A 19,662-nucleotide genomic window follows, 5' to 3' on the forward strand; every position below is an offset into this window, starting at 1 on the left:
AAGGGGACGCTGTAGGTCAGGCGTCTACATCATGGTTTCACAGAGAATTATGTAGACGGGATCAAGTCCGGGATTTACAGGAGCTCGCAGATCGGTGGAGTACAGAAGTAGGCAGACCAGTATCAGCTAGATTGTTAACGGCCCTTCAAAGTGGTCCTAAGATGGTATATAATGCCGAGTTGCAGGAATGTCACTTCCGATCGGTACACAGGGCCTACATCTCGCAACGACAGGCCTACCATATGGGGGTAGTGGCTTCACAGGGTTGTCTGAAATGCAGCAGGGCAGAAGCTACACTTTATCATGGTTTGTGGCAATGTAGAAGGGTCTCTCTATACTGGTCAGCAATATCTCAGTTCTTACAGGAGGTTGTAGGCAGACCATTTCGGCTAACTTATGAGAAGGCGTTGTTTAGTGCACCTAGCCAGTGGCGAATGGGCACAAGAGGAGAAAAAATATTCCTGGGGAAGGCTTGTGTTTTAGGGAAGAAATGTATATTCCTCAATTGGACGAAAGATCACCCTCCCTCCTTCTGCCACTGGAGGAATAAACTGCATGAATTAATGACCTGGGAGGCCAGAGGTGCAGGTCTGTCACCGGGTAGGCAGTGGAGGTTTCTAGCAGTTTGGGGGGGGGGGGGGGGGGGTGTATTTAGACATAATCTCACCAAGGGCGCGTAGTCAAATTCTGAACAAGCTTCCTTGGAATCGGTAACTGTGGCGGGCTCTTTGAGCATTGCACTGGGATAGGGGAGGTGGGAATGGGTAGGGGGAGGAGGGGAGGTTCAGGATTTGGTAGTGGAGAGGTATTAAGTTCTGTATAAAGCTAAGCTGAGGAGATTGGGGAGAAATGTCAACATAATTGGATGATGACTTGAACTATGTTGTTAGCCTGTAGACGGATAAGTCTGGGGAGGGGGGGCTATTGAGGGGTTAGGGGAGAAATGCTGCAAAATTCCAAGGATGCTAACTTGTATTGAGTTGTTCATATACAGCATGATATGTTTGAAGAATAACACAGTGAAAGTATTGAACAGTTGTGATATGCTGAAGTTTTAATAAAAACCGTTTAAACATAAAAAAAAAAAAAAAAGGAAGGACCCAAATCTTTCGATCTGAGTAGGCTTCCATTTTAGTAACTGGACTGATGGATACCTTTATGTTTAGTGGAACTGGTGCACATTGAGACCCTGGGTCAGTGCCAATGGAATCTTCACCAATGGAAGGAGGACCAATGTCTTCTTTGGCCAAAGAAGCTTCATTGAGCCCCAAGGTACAAAGACCGCTGTCCGATTCTGCTCTTATAGTTTATTAATCGTGATAAACACTTTCAGCATTTTCAGTTCAGATAATTAGTCTAGTTCATGTTCCCCAAAATGTGCAGTCCCACAGGGATCAATACTTTCCCCAGTTCGTTTCAATATTTGCTTAAGACCCTTGGCTAATTTAATTCAGTCTTCAGGATTAAGTACATACTTTTACACAGATGACATCCTTATTCTTCATTATATGTCAGTCTCCACACTTGATCTCTCCCCCTCTCCACACTTTTTGGACAAGATTTCCACCTGACTTAGGTATCATCACTTGATTCTAAATCCACAGAAGACAACAGCAGTATGCTGGCTTACCGGCCATGCATCTATTTCTTCTATAACACCTATGCTGTTTGGTGGCCCCATACATCCAGTAGACAAATAATAATATCTAGTGTTGCTATTGGACTCCAAACTAACCTTTTCAAAATAGATTTCAGCAATCTGGGAATCCTTGACTTTAAAGCACTACATAATTTATTCCATGCTTTTGTTGTTTCCTCCTAACACTACTACTTATCATTTCTATAGTGCTACTAGACGTACGCATTGCTGTTCACTGAACATGTAAGAGAGCAAGTCCCTGCTCGATAGAGTTCACAAACTAATCAAGACAGACAAACGCAACAAATAAGGGAATTACTTAAGGTGGGAATTATAAAACAGGCATGGGTGGTACTGAACAAATAAACAGGAGTTCAAAGCAGCCTCAAAAAGGTGGGCTTTTAGCCTAGATTTGAACTCTGCCAGACCTGGAGCTTGATGTACTGATTCAGGAAGTCTATTCCAGGTGTATGGTGCAGCAAGATAAAAGAAACGGAGTCTGGCATTCACATTTGAGGAGAAGGGTACAGATAAGAGAGATTTACCCGATGAATGGAGTTCCCAGAGAGGAGTGTAGGGAGAGATAAGAGTGGAGAGGTACTGAGGAGCTGCAGAATGAATGCACTTGTAAGTCAATAAGAGGAGCTTGAATTGTATGTGGAAATGGATAGGAAGTCAATGAAGTGACTTGAGGAGAGGGCAAACATGAGCATGGCAACAGTAGTGGAATATAAGACATGTAGCAGAGTTTTTAACAGATTGAAGGAGAAAGAGATGGCTTAGTGGGAGACCTGTGAGAAGGTAAAATTATGTATCATACCTGATAATTTTCTTTCCATTAATCATAGCTGATCAATCCATAGACTGGTGGGTTGTGTCCATCTACCAGCAGGTGGAGATAGAGAGCAATCCTTTTGCCTCCCTATATGTGGTCATGTGCTGCCGGAAACTCCTCAGTATGTCGATATCCAAGCTCCATCCGCAGGACTCAACACTTAGAGAATTACACCCACAAAGGGACACTCTGCCCAGCTCACCACCGCCGAAACGGGGGAGGGGAATTAACCCAGCTCATCCCCACACAAGTGGGGGAGGGGAATCCGTCCAGTTCATCCCCGCGGAGCGGGGGAGAGACACCACACCCGCCGATGCGGGGGGATCTGGCTTATCCTGCAACCGCAACCGCGGGAGGAGCTGACTGACCCTAACACCGCCGAAGCGGGAGGGGAACAAAGCTGCCCTACTGCCGCACGAAGCGGGAGGGAGCGCCGGCAGAATTTAAGTCTCAATCCAGCCCCGTAAAATGGAGGGGAGAGGAATGCAGCAGCTCACTGTAACACAAATTCGTCTCAACTCTTGAAGAATCCATTGAAAAACTTGAACACAAAGTCCTCCTGAACAGGAACTGAAGACTAAACTTGAACCTGAAATGCAACCAGAATATAACCAATACAGATATCTGGGAGGGACTATGGATTGATCAGCTATGATTAATGGAAAGAAAATTATCAGGTATGATACATAATTTTACCTTCCATATCATCATGCTGATCAATCCATAGACTGGTGGGATGTACCGAAGCAGTACTCACCCAGGGCGGGACATTGAAATCCCTGACCGCAACACTGAAGCTCCAAACCGGGCCTCCGCTCGAGCAGCCACAGTCAAGCGGTAATGCCTGGAGAAGGTATGGGCCGAAGCCCAAGTTGCCGCCTTACAAATCTCTTCCAAGGAGACGGACCCGGCCTCTGCCATCGAGGCCGCCTGAGCTCTAGTGGAGTGAGCCTTCAGCTGGATAGGCGGCACCTTCCCCGCGGCCACATAAGCCGCTGCAATGGCTTCCTTGACCCATCTTGCCACTGTAGGCTTAGCAGCCTGCAGACCCTTACGCGGACCTGCAAACAGGACAAACAGATGATCCGATTTCCGGAAATCATTGGTCACTTCCAAGTATCTGATGATGACACGTCTCACATCCAGATATTTGAGAGCAGAGTATTCCTCTGGGTAGTCCTCCCTACGAAAGGAAGGGAGACAGAGCTGCTGATTCACATGGAAGCGAGAAACAATCTTGGGCAGGAAGGAAGGCACTGTGCGAATAGTCACTCCTGCCTCAGTGAACTGCAGAAAAGGCTCTCGACATGAGAGTGCCTGGAGCTCGGAAACTCTTCTGGCTGAAGTGATAGCCACCAAAAAGACTGCTTTCAATGTCAGGTCTTTCAGAGATGCCCTCGCCAAGGGTTCAAAAGGCGGCTTCTGCAATGCTCTTAGCACCAGGTTGAGATTCCACGCAGGCACCACTGAGCGCAGAGGAGGGCGCAGGTGATTAACTCCCTTGAGAAAGCGCACCACATCTGGCTGCGAAGCCAGGGAAACACCCTTCAGGCGGCCCCTGAAGCAAGCCAGAGCCGCTACCTGGACTTTAAGGGAACTGAGCGACAGGCCTTTCTCCAGATCTTCTTGCAGGAACGCCAACACTGAAGAAATTGGAGCAGTGAAGGGAGAAAGTGAGCCTGCTTCACACCATGCTGCAAAGATACGCCAAACCCTGGCGAAAGCAGTAGAAGTAGAGCGCTTCCTCGCTCTCAGCATAGTGGCGATGACCTTGTCTGAGAAGCCCTTCTTTCTCAGACGCTGCCGCTCAATAGCCAAGCCGTAAGACCAAAGGGGGAGGGATCCTCCAACACCACGGGACCCTGATGTAACAGGCCCTGCTCTACTGGCAGCCGCGGAGGATCGTCGACTGAGAGCCTGATCAAGTCCGCATACCAGGGACGTCTGGGCCAATCCGGACCCACCAAGATTATCCGGCCCGGATGCTTTGCCACCCGGTCTAACACCCTGCCCAACATGGGCCAGGGCGGGAACACATAGAGAAGCTCTTGTGTCAGCCACTGTTGGAGAAGAGCATCTACTCCCAGGGATCGAGGGTCCCGTCCTCTGCTGAAAAAGCGCGGCACTTGGCAATTGGCCGATGACGCCATCAGATCTAGGCTCGGCTGGCCCCAGCGCTTTGTGATGTCCAAGAACGCCTGAGCAGATAGCTGCCACTCTCCGGGCTCCAAGGTATGGCGACTGAGAAAGTCCGCCTTGACATTCATGACTCCGGCAATGTGGGCCGCTGACAGCTGTTCCAGGTTCGCTTCCGCCCACTGGCATAGATTCATGGCCTCCTTGGCTAGAGGGGCGCTCTTGGTACCTCCCTGGCGGTTGACATAGGCCACAGCCGTGGCATTGTCCGACAGGACCCGTACTGGCTTCAACGCCAGTACCGGGATGAACTCCAAAAGCGCCAACCGAATGGCTCTGAGTTCCAGGAGGTTGATAGACCACTTTGCCTCTGCAGGAGACCAGAGCCCCTGCGCTGTCCTTCCCAAGCTGTGGGCTCCCCAGCCCGACAAAGAGGCGTCCGTCGTGACGACAATCCACTCCGGGGTCACCAGAGGCATTCCCGCAGACAACTTGTCTGTCTGCATCCACCAGCTCAGCGCCTTGCGCACTGCTGGGTCCAAGGGAAGGCGCACAGCATAATCCTCCGACATCGGAGTCCAGCGCTGCAGCAGAGAGTGTTGTAGTGGTCTCATATGAGCCCTGGCCCAGGGCACTACTTCCATCATGGCCGTCATAGAGCCCAACAGCTGCACATAGTCCCAAGCCCGAAGAGGAGAGGCTACTAGGAACTGGTCCACCTGAGCCTGAAGTTTGACAATCCGATTGTCTGGCACGAACACTCTGCCCACTTGGGTGTACAATCGAACTCCCAGATACTCCAGGGACTGAGTCGGGCGCAGCTGGCTCTTCTCCCAGTTGATGATCCATCCCAGGGAGCTCAAAAGAGCAACTACCCGGTCCACAGCTTTGCCGCACTCTGCATAAGAGGGGGCTCGGATCAACCAGTCGTCCAGATAAGGATGGACTTGTACTCCTTCCTTTCGCAGGAAGGCTGCGATGACCACCATTACTTTGGAAAAGGTCCGCGGAGCAGTAGCCAACCCGAAAGGGAGTGCTCTGAACTGGAAGTGTCGTCCCAGGACTGCAAAACGCAGAAAGCGTTGATGAGGAGGCCAGATGGGAATATGCAGGTACGCTTCCTTGATGTCCAAGGAAGCCAAGAACTCTCCTGCCTTCACTGCCGCTATAACAGAGCGGAGAGTCTCCATGCGAAAGTGCCGCACTTTCAAGGCCCGATTGACCCCTTTGAGGTCGAGGATAGGCCGGACAGAACCTCCTTTCTTTGGTACCACAAAGTAAATGGAGTAACGTCCCTTGCCAATCTGATTTTCTGGCACCGGAACGACCGCACCCAGGCGGATCAGGTTGTCCAAGGTCTGCTGCACTGCCACAGCTTTGACCGGAGACTTGCAGGGAGAGAGTACAAACCCGTCTCTTAAGGGTCGGCAGAACTCTAGCTTGTAGCCGTCTCTGATGACTTCCAGCACCCAAGCGTCTGAAGTTACTTTGGTCCACTCGCCCAGAAACGAGGACAGCCGTCCTCCAATCTGCACTGGGCCATGGACCAAGACCCCGTCATTGGGTACGAGACCCTGGGGTAGGACCGGAGGGCGTACCTCCGGGACGGCGGTCTCTGCGAAAGGAATGCTGCTTGGGGGAGAAGTTCCTTTTGAAGGAAGAGGGGGCAGAGGAGCCCGACTTGCCCGGGCGGTACCGACGGGCTTCTTGAAACCGTCCTCTGGAGATCCCGGGGCGAGCACTGGCGCGAGCCCTGACCTCTGGTAACCTCTTGCCCTTAGACGTGCCGAGATCGGTCACGATTTTGTCCAGCTCGACCCCAAAGAGCAGCTTGCCTTTAAAAGGCAACTTAGCCAGGCGGGACTTAGAGGCGTGGTCCGCAGACCAATGTTTCAGCCAAAGCCAGCGCCGCGCAGAGACTGTCTGAGCCATGCCTTTAGCCGAGGCTCTCAAGACATCATACAGTAAGTCTGCCAAATAAGCCAAGCCCGATTCCAGGGCTGGCCAGTCAGCCCTCAAGGAAGGATCCGAGGGGGAAGCCCGCTGCACCAACGTCAGGCACGCCCTGGCCACATAGGAGCCGCAAACTGAGGCCTGCAAACTTAAAGCAGCCGCCTCGAAGGACGACCTTAAGGCCGCCTCCAATCTTCTGTCTTGGGCGTCCTTTAGTGCCGTGCCACCTTCCACCGGCAACGCCGTTTTCTTAGTCACCGCAGTGATTAAAGAATCCACGGTAGGACAAACAAAAGCCTCACGCTCACTTTCAGGCAAAGGATAGAGGCGGGACATAGCCCTAGCCACTTTGAGGCTCGCTTCCGGGACATCCCATTGAGCCGAAATTAAGGTGTGCATGGCATCATGCACGTGGAAGGTTCTAGGCGGGCGCTTCGTCCCCAGCATAATGGCGGAGCCAACAGGGGCTGAGGGAGAGACGTCCTCCGGAGAGGAAATCTTCAAAATGCTCATGGCCTGCATTAACAGGTTGGGCAAATCCTCTGAGCGAAAGATCCGTGCTGCAGAGGGGTCATCCGCTCCATCCGAGCGGGAATCCGTCTCCTCCAAGGAATCCCCAAATGACCATTGGGAGAACTCAGATACGCTGCCCTCATCTACATCAGAGGAAACAGCGTCCTCTAAGGCCTGGGCATCCACCCGAGAGCGTTTACTTCCAGGGGCCTCAACCCCTTTATCGGACAAGGGAGAAGGGGCAGCGTTTTGCATAAGAAAGGCCTGATGCAGCAGCAAAATAAACTCGGGGGAGAAACCCCCCAGACTGTGCACTTCAGCAGCTTGGGCCACAGCCCTAGACGCACCCTCAACCGGCGCTCGCAAGAGCGGGGGAGAACCATGCTGCGCATCCAAGATGGCGTCCGGCGCGACACTCCGCGAAGGAGCCGCGCGGGAAGAACGGCGCTTAACTTTAGCCGCTTTTTTGCCGTCGCCCAAATCAAGGGCGGCCATGGCATGAACGTCTCCCAGCTCAAGGGCGGCCCAAGAAGAAGCCGTCCGAGCAGAGTGGCCGGCCAAAATGGCGGAGGCGAGCAGCGGGGGATGGGCGTTTATGGCGGGAAAAACCGCCGTGCCGGAGGAAGACCCGGGACACTGACCGGCCTCCAAACTGACACCCAACAAGGGCGAATCAGATTTTAAAACCCCCACATCCCCGCTAGAAGCGCACACGCGGTCCGGGGATCGATTCTTCGCGCCCTCGCCCTCCGACGCCATAGGCCACGTGGAGATCAATCGGGGAACCCCCTGCCCGCTATAAAAAGGTAAAAATTACCTGCTTCTCGCTCCGAGCTGTAACGACCTGGTGTCCCAGTGAGTAGCTGCAATAAACGTTTAAATAAACGTCGAAATAAACGCCCTTAAAGACGTTCAAAATTTTTTTTTTTTTTTTAACGGAGCCAGCGGGAGGGGGGAGAAAAGGAGGGACCTGGCGCCACCAGGTTTGCACTTGCTCAAGAAGAGCCCTCAACCCCAGGCACTCAACAAAACCTAAAAATTAGGCTTGGAGGCCTAGCCAGAGCTGCTGCTGTGTGTGACCACCACCTGCTGAGATAGAGAACATACTGAGGAGTTTCCGGCAGCACATGACCACATATAGGGAGGCAAAAGGATTGCTCTCTATCTCCACCTGCTGGTAGATGGACACAACCCACCAGTCTATGGATTGATCAGCATGATGATATGGAAGCAAGTTGCACTAGCTTAGAGGTGATAAAAGTGTGGATAAGGTTTTTGGTAGTGTGCTCAGAAAGGGAGGGACGAATTTTGGTGATGTTTTAGAGAAAGAAACAACAGGAAGAAGAGAGGTGGGTTTAGGAGGAAAGGTAAGGAGCGCAGTCTTGGCCATGTTTAGTGTCAAACGGTGGTGAGACATCCAGGCAGCAATGTCAGGCAGACAGGCTACGACTTGGGCCTGGATTCCTGCTGAAATTTCTGGTGTGGAGAGATAGATCTGGAAGTCATCAGCATAAAGGTGATACTGAAAACCATGGGAGGAGATCAGAGCACCATGGGCAAAAGTATAGATGGAGAAAAGAAGAGGTCCCAAGACATAGCTCTGAGGTACACCAACTGATAGTGGGATAGAAATGGAGGAGGATCCACCACAGAATACACTAAAAGTGCAATGAGAGAGATAAGAAGAAAACCAAGAAAGAACAGAGCCCTGAAATCCAAGTGAGGACAGCATATCAAGGAGTAGGTGGTGATCAAGTGTAAAAAGCAGGCGACAGATCGAGAAGCATGACTAAAGAATAAAGACCTTTGGATCTGGCCAGGAAAAGTTCACTGGAGACTTTAGCAAGGACTATTTCAGTTGAATGTAGAGGGCGAAAGTCACATTGAAGTGGATCAAGAATAGCTTGAGATGAAAGAAAGTCAAGACAACGGCGGTAAACAGAACAATCGAGTACCTTGGATAGGAAAGGAAGACAGGGCAATAGCTGGAAGGGCAGGTAGGGTCCAATGAAGGTTTTTTGAGGAGTAGTGTAGCTACTGTATGTTTTGAAGGCATCAGGAACAGTTGCAGTAGAAAGTGAAAGACTGAGGATATGACAGATAGAAGGGATGACAATAGGAGAGATAGTGCTGAGTAGATAGGTGGGAATAGGATCAGAGGAACAGGAAGTCAGTTGGAGGGAGGAAGAAAGAAAATGTGCAGTTTCCTCGTCAGTGATTTCAGAAAAGGAGGCAGGGTTTGAAGGAGGGTTGACAGAATGGACTGGGGGAAGGAGAGTTGGAGGTGACTTTGTTGAGTACTAAAGGTTAATCTTGTGAACCTTACCATGAAACTACTCAGCTACAGTCTGGGAAGAAAGTGAAGGAGGGGCTGGAGGTGAAGGCACTTTAAGGAGAGAGTTCAATGTGGCAAAGAGACGTTGAGGGTTTGAGCCAAGAGAGTGTCAAGTGGATGTAGTAGAACTTTTGGCAAGTGAACAAGCAGATTGGAAGGAGGTCAGCAAGAATTTGAAATGTATGAAGTCAGCATAGGCATGGGATTTCATACCAAAGGCGTTCAGCAGATCGGGCACAGGAACGTAGGTAGCAGATTCTAGAGATCAGCCAAGGCTGGGGTTTGGAATGCCTTACAGAATGGGGAATTGGAAGAGCGAGTATATGCAGAAAAGATGAGAGAATAGTATTATAGGAAGAGAGAGCCTCATTAACAGACTTGGATAACATATTGGTTGAGAAGAGGGATGAAACACTGGTGGAAATAAAAGACTCAATAGCCTGAAGATTCCTAAATGCAAAAGTGGAGATTGGACGAGACTGGTGTCCCCAAGATGGGAATCTACTTGAAAATCTGCATTTCTTTTCTGGCTCCAACACTTTGGAACTGCCTTCCTAAAGAACTTAGGCTTGAGGATTCTTACATTCATTTTTGTAAAATTCTTAAAACACATTTTATTCAAGAATCTTTTGGAAACACTGCTTAGAATCAAACTGGAAAAAAAAAAGAAGGGGGATTAATGCCCCTTGCTGTTTTTGATATATATGTTTTTATTAATTGTTTATTTTTAGTTTTGATGGTTTGCTGTGCTTTTCTTTCACATATGGATTTCCGATTTGTGTATTTTAATTGTTTTAATGTTATATTTGATTGTAAACTGCTCTGATTTATTCTGTAATAAGAAACGGTCTAGTAAATAAATAAACAATAAACATGGCAAGTAAGCAACTGCAGACACTCCAAAATACGGCAGTGTGTCTGCTATTCTATGCGATCAAAAAACAAGGGCAAATGCTACAAAATCTTTTTTTTTCTTCTTTCAAGAGTACTTTTTTTTAAGAAGAGTGCCCTCAGAAATATCCACTATCTTAGACAGTTAATAGTAACCTTTGCCTAGTGGTATAGCACTTCATTCATCGGGCTACTCTTCATTTCACACCATGCTTAGTGCTATTTGTGTCACTTGTGATTATGTGATCAACCAAAAAAAACTCTGATAAACCTTCACCAACGATGGCCAGCTGCCACTTCACTGAAGTTGCAAAATCAACAATTAGAAATAAACTTATCTTTTGAGCCCGCGTCTTCGCTGTCTAGACGCTTAGGGCTCCCACGATATAAAAGCAACGGACTGCTCTCCCTTGGAATTGCCCGACACATAGTAACATAGTAGATGACGGCAGAAAAAGACCTGCACGGTCCATCCAGTCTGCCCAACAAGATAACTCATATTTGCTGCTTTTTGTGTATACCCTACTTTGATTTGTACCTGTGCTCTTCAGGGCACAGACCGTATAAGTCTGCCCAGCACTATCCCCGCCTCCCAACCAACAGCCCCTCCTCCCAACCGCCGGCTCTGGCACAGACCGTATAAGTCTGCCCAGCACTATCCTCACCTCCCAACCACCGGCTCTGGCACAGACCGTACAAGTCTGTCCAGCACTATCCCCGCCTCCCAACCACCAGTCCCGCTGCCCACCACCGGCTCTGGCACAGACCGTATAAGTCTGCCCAGCACTATCCCCGCCTCCCAACCACCAGCCCCGCCTCCCGATCTTGACTAAGCTCCTGAAGATCCATTCCTTCAGCACAGGATTCCTTTATGCTTATCCCACGCATGTTTGAATTCCGTTACCGTTTTCATTTCCACCACCTCCTGCGGGAGGACATTCCAAGCATCCACTACTCTCTCCGTGAAAAAAATACTTCCTGACATTTTTCTTGAGTCTGCCCCCCTTCAATCTCATTTCATGTCCTCTCGTTCTCCCACCTTCCCATCTCCGGAAAAGGTTCGTTTGCGGATTAATACCTTTCAAATATTTGAACGTCTGTATCATATCACCCCTGTTCCTCCTTTCCTCCAGGGTGTACATGTTCAGGTCAGCAAGCCTCTCTTCATACGTCTTGGAACGTAAATCCCATACCATCCTCGTAGCTTTTCTTTGCACCGCTTCCATTTTTTTAACATCCTTCGCAAGATACGGCCTCCAAAACTGAACACAATACTCCAGGTGGGGCCTCACCAATGTCTTATACAGGGGCATTAAAACCTCCTTTCTTCTGCTGGTCACTCCTCTCTCTATACAGCCTAGCAATCTTCTAGCTACAGCCACCGCCTTGTCGCACTGTTTCGTCACCTTCAGGTCCTCAGATACTATCACCCCAAGATCCCTCTCCCCGTCCGTGCCTATCAGACTCTCCCCGCCTAACACATACGTCTCCCTTGGATTTCTACTCCCTAAGTGCATCACTTTGCATTTCTTCGCATTGAATTTTAATTGCCAAACGTTAGACCATTCTTCTAGCTTCTTCAGATCTTTTTTCATGTTTTCCACTCCCTCCGGGGTGTCCACTCTTAAGACTGTAGTTAAGCTTAAGACTGTAGGAATGTCTCCTCTGTAACCTATCTGAAGAGCTGCACTTAAATTCACCAGAAGAAATTTGCCGGTGTACAGCTCTAAGAATTGGGACATGCAAATCACTATTTTAGCAGAGTATGTAACAAAACAGGAAAGATATAAATGCAGAATTAAGCCAGATTTAAGATATAAATGCAGAATTAATCCAGAATTAAAGGCAGAGCAATTCTTATCTGTGTGTATCTTTCAGGCAGGAGCCAGTGAAGAGCATGTGGTTTAACTGCTCCTCCTTACAACACAACCTCACCTTAGCCTACAGATTTACAAGCCAGATGGGGGAAGGGTACACTTTTAGGGAGCAAACAAAAGATCTAATTCTTTTGCTAGTTTTCAGATTAAACAGATATCAAACCAGTTTAAAACACAGCAAGTAAATCACCGCGGGTTTCAAACTGCTTTCCTCAGGGACTCGGGTTAAAGCTCTCATCAATTTTGAAACAGAGTGCTGGACTTATTATTGGAATTATAACCAGAGAATTATTGGAATTATAACATGTGATTGGGGATTTTTCATTTTTGCTATTCTATGCAAGGCATTCAGATCATGTTACTCCACTATTAATGAAATTATACTGGTTACCTGTATACTTGAAGGTCCAATTTAAAATTCTCACCTTGGGCCTCAAAGCTGTACATAAAGGTCTTTCTATTTGGTATCATTAACTATCCCTTATACATCTACCCGTTGTTTACGTTCCCTCAATGACCATAGGCTTTATCCTACCAAATCCCAGGCAAGCCTATTACAAAGTAACGAGAAAAAGTGCTTTTTATTTCATGGCCCTTTTTCTCTTTGAATACTAGATCAGAACCTCTTTTAAAAACATTGAAGGCTGCTTTGAAAACGTATTTTTTTTTTTAACAGATTCATTTCATAATGTGTCTCTGTATTATGGAATGGTCGAACCAGACAGGTATGCAGCAGTAGTTTGGTTTTGGTTGATTATCTTGTGATATGAATGGATTCTTTCCTTTTTATCATTGGTGTTCTTTTCACTGTTTTTTTTAGCTTTTATATTTTTTTGTACATCGTTGCGTTATAAAAAAAAAAGCAATTCACGAAGATGACATAAACAAACATATACCACTGAAGTTCTTATGAAATCACAGCAGTGTACAAGTGACAGCTAGGCAAGGCTTGAAGCCTGTTAATATGGCAGAGAGACACCCAGCAGGAGTTACTATCCTTGGAAGGTCTGGTATGAATGCAGAGTCATCAAGAGTTGATGCAGTTACACTGGATACTAACAGGAGGTTCCTGGTTGGCCTTGCAGGACACTTTGGAAGCTGGCTCTATTGAATTTCAACTGGTCAAACCTACTGTGATATCCCTGGCTTGCTACTGATGGCACAGATAAGGTTCTATTAAGGCAGTTTAAATAGGAAAGTTAATGAATCTTTCTGCTGTCTCTGCTTATAGGATTGAGTTAACTAGGCAAAAGGACAGACTGGGCTCTTTGGAACTCAGAGGCAGATGCAGCAACCAAACGTAAAAAAATCTAAATCGTTAAAGTCCCTAACGATTTTAAAATAACGAAAAATGCACCAAAAAAAAAAGTCACACATGCTGGAATCGGTATTGAAACGTACAATGTATCAAAGAATCACAATACACATCGTTAATCGGCCCCCAAATCATGCGCAGAGCAGCCAAGCGTTATGTTAGCTGCTCTGCGCATGCCACAAACAGTCAAATCACAAGCACATGGCAAATTGAATTGACACATAAAAAAATAAAACTAAAAAAAGGATCGGGAGGGGGCAAGGGCGCTCATCAGGAGCGTCCTGTACGGACGGCCTTGCCCCCCCCCCCCGCCGCTGCTCCCCACTTTCCGCCGCTCCCCCCACCCCGAAAAAGCAAAATTGTAGCAGCCCCTGCCCCCCTCCCTTCCTCACTACTCTCAGCTCCGCCTCCCGACATCCTCCGTCTGTGCCCCGCCCCCTTTGGGGGTCGTCGCCGCCATTCCCCTTCTCCATCGGGCCCCCCTCCCTCTTACCGGGCCCGTGCAGCGCCTCTCTCCTCTGTCCGAAGGCGCTGCACGGGCAAGAAGAACGCTGAATCAGCTGATGCCTGCCTTCGATAGAGCGTCTTTCTCCTCCTGGGCCCGCCCCTGTCTGACGTCAGTAACCTACGTAGGTTACCGACGTCAGAAAGGGGCGGGCCCAGGAGGAGAAAGACGCTCTATCGAAGGCAGGCATCAGCTGATTCAGCGTTCTTCTTGCCCGTGCAGCGCCTTCGGACAGAGGAGAGAGGCGCTGCACGGGCCCGGTAAGAGGGAGGGGGGCCCGATGGAGAAGGGGAATGGCGGCGACGACCCCCAAAGGGGGCGGGGCACAGACGGAGGATGTCGGGAGGCGGAGCTGAGAGTAGTGAGGAAGGGAGGGGGGCAGGGGCTGCTACAATTTTGCTTTTTCGGGGTGGGGGGAGCGGCGGAAAGTGGGGAGCAGCGGCGGGGGGGGGCAAGGCCGTCCGTACAGGACGCTCCTGATGAGCGCCCTTGCCCCCTCCCGATCCTTTTTTTATTTTTATTTTTTTATGTGTTTTCTGAGGTCCTTTGGACCAATCACAGCGCTTTTAGCTCTGCTAATGCGCTGGGATTGGCTCAAAGTTTGTTTATTTTTTCACTTAACACTTTTTCCTGCCACGGAGCTGTCCTAACGAGAGGTCCAGACCTCTCGTTAGTTTTCCTGCCTTTTTCCTGCGTAAAGGCAATCGGAAAAGGTTAGTGCATGTCGTTTCAATGGGGTTTTCACACTAATTGCTCATCTCCATTCCGTTTTCGTTAGCTGCTACTGTCGTCGGAAAATAGGCTTAAGTGCATGGAAAGGATCGGAAATTCTTCCCCGAGGGCTCATTTAACGATGAAAAACGTTTAGTGCATCTGCCTCTAAAGGTTAATAAACTGACCTGAGCTGAAGGTGTATTGGTTAACGATATCACAGTACACAGGAAGTTTCAGAACTTGCAATATTTAAGAGGAACCATCTTTGCCTTATAAATTTTCCTAAACTGCCGCATGTCTCGGCAAAAGAGATGTTTAAAAAAAGTTTAATGTGGACTTTATGAAATTGTCTTCTGAGTCTTTGCCACAGTTGCTAGAGCCTTTTATATTCCAGCCTCTCCCAAACAATCTAACGGAAGAGATCATGCAGATTTTTCAGATACCTGCCGACAATCCTGAACATCTGCCCTGGGGTAAAGTGGCAGAAACCAGTCCTGAGCCCCCAAACTTTGATGGGGGCTGTGCAGGCTCCAGATGCAGCAGGACAAACACCACCTGCACTCAAAATAGCTGCAGTTCTGGTCAAAACACAACAGAACAACAGGCCCTGCTGTCTTTGAAGAAGGGTCTTCCAAGACATGTGCATGCTTCCCCCCCCCCCCCCCCCCCCCCCACACACACAATCGAAATTGTCCATAACAGAGAACTGGCAGTCACAGGCCCTGCTGTCTTTGAAGAAGGGTCTTCCAAGACATGTGCATGCTTCCTTCCCCCCCCCCACCCCCAATCGAAATTGTCCATAACAGAGAACTGGCAGTCATACTGAGCTACCATCTCTTGTGGGTCAGACAGTGCTGGCCTGCCTACCACACGGCTGGAGTGCCAAGACCTACCTACCTGCCTGCCCGTATGGGCCAACTGCAGCCTACAACTTCAGAATGCCCGTCATCCTCCTACTTACTCCTATGGGTATGCTGTGTCTGTAAAGGCTGCAAAGGCAGTTTCTATTTTCCTCTTTTTTTGGAGAAAGCTGAACCAGGTAAACTCAGTTCAATCCGTTTGTCTGAAGCTGCAGGAAAGCCCAGGGAAAGCATCAAGCAGGTGCAAGGGTAGCAGGGGGCTGGGATAGGGACCCACATTCCCTAAAGCACAGCCCCAGTGGTCGCTGTAAAGGGCAGCACAGCATCACTCCACACTCAACAAGGTCTGGTCCTTGGGTCTGGAAACCTGGTAGCTGGTCATTACGCTCTACCAAGCTGTAAGGCAAAGGGCTGCACTGCTGGAAGTTAGGCCAGGGACCAGGATAACAACCTGAACAATCTTACCCTCTGCTGGAGGTAGAGAAAATACTGAAGCTTTACACCGAGTACAGCCCATTTACACCACTGAGTTCACTGAGAAAGATCAGTTTCTCTACCTCCCTCTGCTGACAAGGAGGGATAGCATCTACTTGTTCAGAATAGTACATGCCAGATACTAAGGAAATTTGGTTTTAGCTGAATATTTTAATAAACCCTGTCCAAACAAATATAGTTTTCATAAACTAAACAGAAGTTGACAAAAAAGGGTAAAATATTAGACTTTTGAATATAATTTCATACCTCTGTCATTTCAGGTGACTTTATCTCCTTAATTTTAAAGAAATAACCCAATGTCAGAAAAGCTATCGCCATGGCGCTTACGCTGAGCATGAAGACCACAAGCGGAGGCCGACTACTGATGTAAACCTTCAAGTTCTCCAGAGGATTGATGTTCAACATTGTTCCAAGTTAGCACACCTGGAATTAAAGAAAATTCTGAGCATAAATGCATAAGGGAAGATTTTAAAAAATGAACTTTCAATTTTATGGCAGCATAATAAAACAAACTGGCTCATTACCACACTAATACTTCATGATTTAACCAAAATATTGCAGTTTAACTACCTAATATAAAATATTACTTAAGTTTCTGTAGTACACTATATGTCTGGCCTGCTCTTAAGGGCTACTGTAATTCCTCATCATGTATTTTATGTTCGATCTCTAAAGTCTGGCTCCATGAAGTTAGTCTTGGTTTATTTTAGCCAAATAGAATTTTGCACACCATAAACCTTCCATGAGTAAATAATTCCAAAATGATGTCATAAGACTACAGACATTCATACCATAAATGGGTTATGATCTCATAATAACCTACAATAGGACGAGCACTACAATTTATGATACACTGAAGCCTTCTGCAGCAATAACCCACTCATACAAATGTGAAAGTGGCCTACTTCCTAGACAAAAGTGAAACTTTTATAGATGTCAAAAAGCCTGATGACAACATAACTTTTAGACATCTATGGGATAAGGAGCTCGATATTCAGCTGGCAGTCATAATATTTTGCTGACTGTCGCCACCATTAAGCCCAAAATTTCAATGCTGAACCATGTCCAGCACCAGCACTGAATTTTCGGGTTTCCAGAGCCGGCGAAATTCAGCCCTTAACCGGCTATGTGTTACTTCATAAAGACAGAACCGACTTTTATACAGTCCTACTTATGCGGTGACTTTGGCTGGTTAAGTGCTAAATATCAGCACTTAACTGGCCCAAGTGCCAACTCTGCCCATGGAACGCCCCAAAATATCCAGTTTTCAGTTTGGTGCTAATCATTTGCTTTTAGTGGCATTAACTGGTTAAATACCGCTGAAAATTAGTGGTTAGCTCCACTTTGAACAACGACCTCCAGGTTTGTATAAGGACTGCTCAATAAGAAAATATCAAACACAAACGGCGAGTGACCGTACTCACTCACAAATGCGCAGTAGAGACTTCCCTGTCTGTCCCGCCCCCGCGACAATACGTGATGACGGGGGGCGGGACAGAGAGGGAAACTGCACAAAGGGGAGGGAACCGCCAAGGTTGCCACCGCTACCCCCCCCCCCGGAATCGCCACTGCCGCCAACCCTCCACCTGGCCATCTCTTCGCTATTCAACTTACATCTCCGCAGCAGGCAGATCAGCTGAGCTGCCGTTGGCCTTCCTTCCCTGCCTGTGTCCCGCCCTCGCTGACGTTACGTCACACGAGGGCGGGACACAGGCAGAGAAGGAAGGCCAACGGGAGCTCAGCTGCTCTCTGCCTGCTGCGGAGATGTAAGTTGAATAGCGAAGAGGCAGGCCGGGTGGAGGGGCGGCGAACTCGGGGGGGGGGGGGCGACCCACCAGCCCGTTTTAACGGGCTCAACGGCTAGTTTCAAAATATATTTGGCTTATGATTAATTACATAGCCTTGCGGATTTGTGGATCTAAATTTTTATACAACTCAGGTCTTTACATGGAAAGTAACTATACCGTTTCCCGAATGAGTTCCTAAGTTATAGAGGTGTGATGTACAGTAGACCAAACTCACATTGTATATTTGCACACTGGGGATACCTACCTTATGGTTCAAAGGTTCCTCTTGAAATTTTTTATTTTCTTATATACTGCCTGCAAGCCCAAAAGCTATCAAAGAAATCACACTCCTTGCGACTCTCTATTTTTATTCTACCCTACTAATAGGTGCTTTATTGAAATAACTAGCACTAATTTGTGAATTCTTTAAAACTTTTAACCATTTTAACTTGATTGGTCCACGTTAACTCAAAAAATGCTATACTGGGTTAGACCAATGGTCGTTCAAGCCCAGCATTATCTCACTGATCGTGACCAATCTACCTCTCTTTTTTTTTTTTTTATTCTTTCTATACTTCCTCTCTTCATGCACATCAAAGCAGTTCAACTGTATCTGAATTCAAGAAAACATGGAACAATCACAGAGGATTTCTGAGAGAAAGGAAGGAATTGGAGAGTTTAGTCACTGATATGACTGCATAGGTCCTTTGGTCTTTATCTGTCTTTATTTACTATGTTTCTATGAAGGATCGAACCAATCTAGCAAAAGGAATAAGAAGCAGCAGAAAAATAAAAAAACAAGGAATAAGGGGAAGAAAGAAATGTTACAGTATTCAATGAAGAGAAGAGAGAGAGAAATAAAAATAAAAATACATAAAAAAGGCAGAATTGGAGCACCTGAAAGTGAGAAATTGAGAATGTGTGCCCTGATGGAGAACAGATGTTTAAGAGGAAAAGGGAAGTAACAAGCAAATACATGACAGTTTGGTCAGAAAAGCTGATTTCAATTCAGATCTGAAGGGAAAAAAGATTTTGTTCATATCACAGTAGCTAAACCTAGTAGCTAACAGGAAGAACAGCATGTATATTCTAGACCAGTGGTGCTCAAGCAAAAGTGTCATGACATACTGGTGTGTCAAGGACCTGGGAGGTGTGTTGTAGGAGCACATGCAGGGCTGTTCCAGAACCTGGTCTGGGCAGGCAGAAGTGAAGGTGAAAGTAAAGATAGGTGGAGCCTTTGCACACACTCAGCTCTACCAGTCCTCCTGCCCCCAAAGAAGACTTCCTGTGTCAGAGTCTGAATCCGCAGACAGTAAACGTGCACACAGGCTTTAGGTCTCATGGTACCCTATGCATGCTCTCAGTGTCTGCTGGTCCTGCCCTCTCTGACATAGAAGTCTGTGTCGGAGGCAAGAAAGGCATATGCTGACCCCAGAAAGGTGCTCCAAGGCTGCACACTACCCTTATTTTGACATCGGTGGGTGGTGGCACAGATGGCAAAAGAGAGGTAAGCACAGTGCTGGTCCGGAATAGCACAGGAGAGAGAGAGAGAGATGGATGGGTGGAGGAGAGAAGAAAATGGGCACAAGGGCAGGGAAGAGAAGGCCAAGCATACCATTTGGGGAAAATCCAAATCTGTTAAAGATTTTGAAGACCAGATTTGGAAACCACTGCTACTGTTTCACAAAACCATGAAGCAGAACATTCTAGATGCTACTTCAAGAGAAGTTCATTTTCACAAAGATCTCTACATATTCCTCTCAAAATATATGTAACTGTTTAGCAGCACTGAAGCACACAGGAGAGG

General features: G+C 47.7%; 1 protein-coding gene across 2 annotated transcripts in view; it reads right to left on the bottom strand.

Annotated features, from left to right (window-relative positions):
- TMEM248 (transmembrane protein 248) overlaps positions 1–19,662 on the bottom strand; it is a 119,305-nt gene that overhangs the window by 59,744 nt on the left and 39,899 nt on the right. For both annotated transcript variants that reach the window (XM_030222110.1, XM_030222111.1), the window contains exon 2: positions 16,315–16,491. In XM_030222110.1, coding sequence (XP_030077970.1) covers positions 16,315–16,473 — 159 coding nt within the window. In that variant the 5' untranslated portion in view covers positions 16,474–16,491. The remainder of the gene's footprint in view (positions 1–16,314; positions 16,492–19,662) is intronic.

This window comes from Microcaecilia unicolor, chromosome 13, assembly GCF_901765095.1.
Source record: "Microcaecilia unicolor chromosome 13, aMicUni1.1, whole genome shotgun sequence".
Classification (NCBI taxonomy): Eukaryota; Metazoa; Chordata; class Amphibia; order Gymnophiona; family Siphonopidae; genus Microcaecilia; species Microcaecilia unicolor.